At 46.7% G+C, this 8,431-nt stretch overlaps 1 protein-coding gene across 1 annotated transcript; it reads left to right on the forward strand.

Moving 5' to 3' along the window:
* Positions 1-327: 327 nt before the first annotated feature.
* NKX2-6 (NK2 homeobox 6) lies at positions 328-4,826 on the forward strand. Its single transcript, XM_006864381.1, has 2 exons — positions 328-604; positions 4,222-4,826. The coding sequence occupies exons 1-2, from the start codon at positions 328-330 to the stop codon at positions 4,824-4,826; spliced, it is 882 nt and encodes a 293-aa protein (XP_006864443.1).
* Positions 4,827-8,431: the final 3,605 nt, after the last annotated feature.

Consider the following 8,431-nt stretch of genomic DNA (forward strand, 5'->3'; position numbering starts at 1 on the left):
AAATCTTCCCGGGAGATATTTGTAATAGGCAGGAATGGAGGGTCGTGAGCAGAAAGCGCTATGTGGGGGAGTGCAGGGGCGGTACAAGATTAGCACGTGATTTCTGCGGGAACCAATTGGGGTTGCGATCAGGTCCTCCCGTCCTGCCCTCCCTTCCCCCGGCACCCCGACCCTAACGCCAGCAGGGATGGCCCAGCGAGGCCCGGACTCTGGGCGGCTGTCCCAGGGTTGGGGGCCACTGAACCTGCAGCGACGGACCGGGTAGTTTAGGGAGCTGCACCCGGCGTGGACCAGGAAGGCGCCAGCCCAGCCCCCTCTGCCTTCAGTATGCTGCTGAGCCCTGGCACCTCCACCCCCTTCTCGGTCAACGACATCCTGCGGCTGGAGGGCGAGCAAAGCCGCCCCAAGACCTCAACATTCCTGGGACCTCAGGGGAACCCAGAAAACTCTCCGTACCAGCTCCAGGATCCGGAACCGTCCGGGTGGGAGGTTCTCAACGCCGATAGCTGCAGTAGCAACTGGAAGAGGCATGAATGTTCAGAGTCTCCAGGAGGTTCCTGTGAAAAGATCTTGGAAATAGACGCGGAGCGGATGGAGGAGCCAAGTGAGTATACGTTCAGGTCTCGGCTCCTGCTGGGGTATTATAAAGGGAGATTACTAGGAGTCTGAACCGACTCCACGGCACACTACCACCACCACCACCACTACCGACCGGTGGGGGATAGGGGGAACGTAGTTTCTAGTTTTCTGGGCGCAAATCTCTCGCCATTTTCCTTAGCCACTCTATCCGTAAACCAGGCCCCGAACTCTTAGGGTTTCACTGTTCCACCGCCTTTCTTCCGATTCCCACAAAAACTCATCACACCGCTCACAGTCCCTAGCTTCTTTTTCCCCCAACAATATCTGAGCTGTGTTCCCCCTCTCCCCTCCCCCCCCAACACATGAGCGAACCCCTTCCCTTCCATCTCTATACTCAACTACGTGAAGCCTCCGGAAACTCTAGTTGTCAATCCTAGCTCTGTCTTTTCTGAATGACCTGTCCCAACACTGCCATTCCTTTACTAGAGTTCCTCCTCTGGAACGAGACTAGAGTTGGGGACCAGGTCGTGTCGAGTCCCTTGGAGTGGGCCCAGAAGCGGGCGCTGGAAGCATGTTTCGGCGTCTGAGACCATGTTAAGAGTAACCTGGTTTTAGGTGCCATGGGCAACGGCTTAGGTCCAGGCCCGGCCAGCTGGTCACCTGGCCACTGAGGGTGCAACGGCGAGCCCCTGCACCTGAGTCCAACCTGAAGGAAGAGAAGGACAAGAACCTATTTGCTGGGTTGACTCCTGGGACCCAGGAGGCTTCCATAGGAAGGCATTCATTCCTAAAGATGAATAGTCCGTCTTCCTCTTACAGAACCCTTGGCCTCTGAGCAAGAAGCGTGAGCGCTCTAAAGGGCTCTGCTAGGCTGCTGCCAGGGCCTGTGTATCCAAAGAGCAAACTAATCAAATAAATAAGAAAGAGATTGGTGGTGCTGTGCAGTCGAGTTATTATGACTCCTAGCAGGTTTCCGAGGCTGTGAATCTTTACTGGAGCAAGTCTTGTCTTTCTTTCGCAGAACGGCTAGCAGATTCTTAATGTACGTACTACGTTACTGGCTCACTAAATAAAGAGGCTGGTGCGGAGTTATTCAACAACTTACAGGTTGGTTTGGCACAATCGCTGTGTTCTCAAAAAAAAAAGGATGGTGTGTTTGTTTTCTGCTGCGGATGCTAAATTTTCTTAACTCGGCTTTTCACTTCGGCTCCACTGAAAAAGGAATAAATTCCTCGGATCACCTCAGTAGCCTTTCAGCCCAAGATTCCCGCCACCCGTTCTTTCTTTAGGATCTCGAGTGACGTCTCTTCTGCGGCTAGGGTAGACTGCCCAGGAGCCTGAAGCCAGCTTCTGTAACTAAGCTAATGGCATCGGCGGCGCTACACGCTGTGAACTCGGCGCGCTGCCTTTTGCCCCCAGACTGTAGACTCGCGGAGCCCGGGAGGCTCGGATTGTGTACCCAAGGATGTCGCGGGGCTGGAACCTGAGCGAGGTGAATCTCTAACCAGTACTGGCCAACCCCACAACCACTCGGCCAGCGTCTTTGGCAACTTGGAAATTAGGTCCTTCTTGTTCCAAAGCATCGCGGATTTTCTAAGAAGACAAAGTTTTATCAGTATTCTCCCTCTTTGCCAGGAAAGAAATCCTCAATTTCTCTCATCCGGTCTCTTAGCGCAGGCATCTCTAAAGGGGTTTGCCTTGTTGTTTTCCTCAAACGTCAAATACCAAACAGCCCCATTCCCCCAGGAGATGTGCCAAAGTGGTTGGGGATTTGGAATCGGATTCCAGCACTCGAAAACAGGCCAGAATTAGTTGTGGTTATTCAGGTGTGCCTTGCCCGGCTTCATGACTTTTTTTATTTTCTACCAGCGTGAATTTTAATTAGAAAAAAACAAAAACCTGTTTCCTTTCTTTCCATCCTTGCAAGCCAAGAGAGGAGAGAGATGGAGTGAAAGGAAGAAAACAATGCATCTTCTCAGGGCTTTAGGTACAAAATCAGCAGTTGGTGTCTGAGCCCTGTTTTAACTGGATCCTGCTTGAAGCCCTCTCTGAATTCTTGGCCGGCTGGGGCGCTTCCTCTGGAGAAGAGGATGTGAAGGGCTAAGCCCATGCCACGACGAGAAAACACCAAGAGAAGAAGAGACCACGTTTTAAAAATTCAAATGTTCATTACAGCTTCCTATACCCCCAAAAAACAAACTCACTTTCCGAACCAAGAATCAAGAAATAATTTGTTGTTTTATTTTGTTTGAATAATTTGGATAACAGAGCGGGGCCCCAAGAAAGATGGGATGGGTCCCTGGTGCAGGGATGACTAAAAAGACAAGCGTTTATGCAAAGATTGGAGACACTTTCAAGATTCTTCTGTTGCTGGGCTGGTAACTGAATATACTAGGATTCTTTAGGGGACAGTGACCAAAGAAACGAAGGTAGAAAGGTCTCCTGGAAAACGCTGAGCTTTCTCTGGACACGGTGGCAGACAGGTGTGGAGAGAGAGTGTATGTGTGTCTCCACATCTGTCTTCTCCAAGGATTGTCCAGGTTAGTTCTATACTAACACTATAGCCTAGCAGTCATACGTTAGTTACTTTTGAGATCCCAGGGAATTACCCTCCCACTTATGTTCATTCTAATAAGAAAATAGAGCCGCCTTAGACACTTGATGAAGAGTCTGTCTTTAAGGAAACGTGTGTACATCATCAGAGTGGCCCCGTTCTCGTATGTTATGGAAGCTACAAAAGTGACAGAGCTTGGAGAGAAGGTACAATGGGACTCACCTGAGGAGAGGGGGAGGCTGTTCAGAAAGGGAGAGTTCTCTTTTGTCTGTTAATACTCATTTAATAATTATTACATCTCTGTGTGACACATGATTGTTTTCATTATTTTCTTTTTACAATAAATTCAACACTCAACTGAAATACATTCTTCGTGAAAAGTCAGTTAAGTATATATTTTATTTTACCTCTTGATAGCAGTCTAGTGCTTATCCTATAGTACCACGCCAAGACTCCAAGCAATGCTCCCTAATGACTTGCTTTGAGCCCTGTTGTGGTGTTGTAGGATAAACACTGGATGCTGTAGAGTAATCACTGGACTTCTAATGGAAAAGTCAGAGGTTCAAACACACCTTGCGCTCCTCAGAAACCCTATACAGGATCGCTATGAGTAAGAATGGACTTAACAACACAAAACAATAATTTGCTTAGAGCACTGGTCATGTTATAAGATACGCACTGCTAACAGCAAGGTTGGCGATGGAACCCACCACCCAGCTCCTCGGGAGAACCAAGAGGCTTTCAGATCACACAAAGATTTATAGTCTCGGAAACACTTTGCCGGTGGCTATTGAGTCAGAACTACAGGAAGGCATTTAACAACTTAAATAATGTGCTTACGATCTATGAATATCTTTGTTATGTATCTTTATATACCACAACATTTGCCAATGCCACACGTGTACAATTTAGTGACAATTACATTATTCATATTGTGTAACGATCGCCAATAATCGTTGCCAAATTTCCCATTACCATGCGCAGAAATGCATGACTTCCTACCAATTGTGTAGGAAAGGGAACTCTTAAAGGCAAAGTAGGAATTTCTTAGGCTGGGTGCTGATGGTGTTCCCTCCTGTGCTTTTTAGAGCCCGGTCTGAGCGCGGCCTCGCCCCTCGACAGCAGGAACAGGGTGTGTGAGCGTGGCAAGTCTGGCGGCAGCGCGGAGCAGCCCAAGGCGCGGCAGCGGCGGAAGCCGCGGGTGCTCTTTTCGCAGACTCAAGTGCTGGAGCTGGAGCGGCGTTTCAAGCAGCAGAGGTACCTGTCGGCGCCTGAGCGCGAGCTCCTGGCCGGCGTGCTGCAGCTCACATCCACGCAGGTCAAGATCTGGTTTCAGAACCGGCGTTATAAGTGCAAGAGGCAGCGCCAGGACAAGTCCCTGGAACTGGCAGGACACCCCCTAGCGCCGCGGCGGGTGGCGGTGCCCGTGCTGGTGCGGGACGGCAAGCCCTGCCTGAGTCGTGGCGCGCCTGCCTTTCCGAGCGCCTACAGCCCTGCCGCAGCGCCCTATTCCAGTTATGGAGGTTACGTGGGCGCCCCCTATGGTACAGGCTTCGGCGGCAACTACGTGGGAGTGTCGCAGAGCCCCGCGCCGTCCGCACTCCTCGCCCGCGGGGGATTCGGCATGGACGGCACTGGCAGTTGCCCGGAGGGCCATCTGCCCGCCACGCTGCAGGGAGTCAGAGCCTGGTGAGGCGACTACCGTTTGGCTATCCCCACCAAGACCAAGTGTCCTGTCCCCGTCCTTCCGAAAGCAGGCCAGGATCTGGGTGAGGGTCCGCTTTCCCAAAAGTAAGCCGAGCCCGCACGGCGCTTCTCCCCGAGAAATATCTCTGGAACCGCAAATTGCTCCCTAACCCATCACCATCACACCGCCTAACCAGCCATGACCTAAAGGCCCTGGGAAAGATCTTCCCCTGAAAGACCTAATGCTGGGACTTGATCTGGCGCCCTTGAAGCAGCAGGGGCGCGAAGAAAACCAGATTGCCTAGAAGTATCAGGTCTCAGCGCAAGACTGAAGCAGGCACTTCTCTGGCTTCAAACCCAAGAGTTTCAGAGGCTCTTTAATTTGTTTGCAGTATTTCAGGGCACTGGGCTGCTGGGATGGTCTTGAAGGCCCAATTTATAATGAAAGATGGGAGGAAGAATAAGAGAGGCCTGAGGGAAAGGGCTTGAGGAGCAAGGGAGAAGATTCACACAGAGGGACTATTGCAGAGAACCACGCCCTTCTGTGGGGCCTAAATATTCCTACAAAGGCAGCATTTATTCGGATTTAGTAATAATCCAGTGAGGTCTTCTTTTTGGAGCCAAAGATTGCTCTCCAGGAGTCCCTTGACTGTCTCTTGCATTTATTTTATCTCTGTGCTTAGTACAGCATTTTGAGTAAATATACTGCGTTTATTTGTATATGTGCTAGTGTGTATGAGTCTGTGAGTCTTGAGTGTATGTGGACTTTCTTGGTTATTTCTAAACAATTTCAAATTAAAGTAAAAATGAAATCCATATTGAACTCACTCCATTGTAATCTATAAGGTTTTCATTGAGTAATTTTTAGAAATAGATCACCATGCCTTTCTTCCTATTCTTAGTCTGGGAATTCCTCTGAAACCTGTCTACCATGGGTAACCCTACTGATATTTGAAATACTGTCTTCCAACAACATAGCAACAAGAAAGGTCATCACACTATGTCAGACTGACAGATGGGGAGGAGAGTTTAGGAGGAAAGTAGATTACCTGATTTCTATTCTTACACTTCCCTCACATTCCTTTTAGATTTTCTTTCAAAACATAAGCCGTTTTTAAATTTTCTTATCAGGAAAGTAGGTGACACAGGTGGACTTCTCCACATGTCTATTTACGGCCATCCTAAAATGATGGTTAGGAAGCCTGAACTTTGGGGGTAAATTATGACACCACTCCAAAATGTTTGAAATTATACACCCTGATCACTGGGGGGAAAGCATTTGGTTAATGGTAGTTAGTATCAAATCAAATCAGAAATTTGCCTTTGGCAGGTACCATAATGAAAAAACCAGGCTTACCCCTCCCTTGGGTTAGCTTTTAAGACAGTGAGTACTCTAGTAGTTCCTCTCCTGGACCACTCACTGGTTAGTCAAAAGTTGAATTCTAATATTTATTAAAATTTAATATTCAAATGTTCTGCTCTTGCAATTCCACCTGGCTGAAGATGTAAACTATACCTTATGGTAGCTTTCTTTTCCTCTAAATGTTATTTGTTGTCATTGAGAATATGCACAGCAAAGGATACACTGATTAAACAGCTTTTACATTTAGCGACATTAATTATAATTCTCAAGTTGTATAACCATTCTGACTTCCTTTTTCTGAGTTGTTCCTCCATCCTTAACATAAACTCACAGCACCCTAAGGTTCCTACCTAATCTTTTGAATTGCCATTATCTATTTGGTATACTATAGATAGATCTCAAAAGACTATAAAGGCAGACCTTTCTTTTACTAGCTAAGGAATCCTAGTGTGGTGCTGTGGGCCAATGCGTCAGACTGCAAAGTCATTTCAACTGCAAGGTTGGTGGTTCAAGCTCAGGGTTGCTATGGGTTGGAATCAATTTAACAACAACAACAAGCTAAACTATTGTTCAGTTTTAAAATGCTGTCAGGAGATTTTTTTTTATTTAAGGTGTAAAGATGGTCTCAAATAGTTTCAAAGGTTCATCCATGCTCCATTACTCCAGAAAGGCTAGAGTCTACATAAGAATTTAACATTTTGTTCTATATTTTTCCCCCTTTTGATCAGGATTTTTCTTTGGCATTTTTTTTTTAAATCAATATATTCAGCAATGGTAGTCAGGCACCATCCAGTTCTTCTGGTCTCATGGCAAAAGAGGCAGTTATTCATGGAGGCAATTAACCACGTATTCCGTTTCCTCCTCCTGTTCCTGACTCCTTCCTCTGTTGTTCCAGGTGAACATAGACTAATTGTTGTGCCTTGGACAGCCACTTACAAGCTTTTAAGATGCCAGGCACTACACAACAAACCATAAGGTAGAATAGTAGCATTATTAGTCCAATTAACTAGAATGTCCCATGAAACCATAACCCTAACTCTCCAAACCAAGGAACCAAATCTCATGAGGTGTTTGGTTGTACATAAGCTACTTTCTCCCCCTCCTCTTATGATGATGTTGTGAACGTATCATACAACTTTTGCTAATTCATCTTTTTACCAGTGTACAATTCATTAAAGGAGCCTTGGCAGCATAATGAATTATGAGCTGGGCTGCTAACCACAAGGTTAGTAGTTCAAATCTACCAGGAAAGTCTATACAGGGTCACTATGAGTTGGAACTGATGCCACAGCACACCACCACCACAATTATATTAACAGCAATTACAATAATTGGTTGTGCAATACTATCCTTAATGAATACATTTTTCATCACTATTAACCCCCCTTTTCTCCATTCCTTGTGTTTCTGGTAGTTTCTAATAAACTTCAGTCTCTGTGCATTTGCCATTTGTTTCTTTTTACATAAGTGAGGTTGTAAAATATTTGTCCTTTTGTGATTGGCTTATTTCACTCAGCATAATGTCCTCAAGCTCCATCCATAGAAGACTTCATTGCTCGTACTGAGTAGTAATCCACTGTATGTATGTACAGACCACATTTTGTTCACCCATTGTTGTTTTCATCTTTGGGCTATCGTGAATAATGCTGCAAGGAACATTGGTATGCAAAGATCTTTTTGAGACTCTGCTTTCAAAATCTTTTGAGTGTATACCTAGGAGGGGAAGTGCTGGGTCATATGGTGGTTCTGGAGCTCTGGTAGCGTAGTGCTTACGAATCGGGCTGCAAACCTTAAGGTCAGCAGTTCGAAACTACCAGCTGCTCCACGGGAGAAAGATGAGGCTTTCTACTCCCGTAAAGATTTACACCCTCGGAAACCCTGTACAGGGTCACTATGGGTCGGACCCGACTCGATGGCACTTAACAACAACAACAACAACAACATGGTGGTTCTGGTAGGGGAGTGGTTATGAATGGGGCTGCTAACCTCAAGGTTGGCAGTTCAAAACTACCAGCCTTACCATGGGAGAAAGATGAGACTTTCTGCTCCCGTAAAGATTTACAGCCTCAGAAACCCTGTGCAGGGTCTCTATGAGTCAGAACCGACTCCACAGCACATAACAACAACAACAATGGTAGTTCTATTCTAAGTTGATTTTGTTTTGAGGACCCAACACACTGTTTTCCACAATGGCTGTACTATTTTGCATTCCCACCAGCAATAGACGAATTTCAATTTCCCCACATCTT

This window comes from Chrysochloris asiatica, unplaced genomic scaffold (genome assembly GCF_000296735.1).
Source record: "Chrysochloris asiatica unplaced genomic scaffold, ChrAsi1.0 scaffold00064, whole genome shotgun sequence".
NCBI lineage: Eukaryota > Metazoa > Chordata > Mammalia > Afrosoricida > Chrysochloridae > Chrysochloris > Chrysochloris asiatica.

What these genes read in the sequence shown, in the direction of transcription:
- NKX2-6 (XM_006864381.1), top strand. Translation starts at nt 328, where the DNA reads ATGCTGCTGAGCCCTGGCACCTCCACCCCCTTCTCGGTCAACGACATC. An exon ending in GGAGCGGATGGAGGAGCCAA is followed by an intron (nt 605 to 4,221) that starts GTGAGTATACGT and finishes TGTGCTTTTTAG; the next exon opens with AGCCCGGTCTGAGCGCGGCC.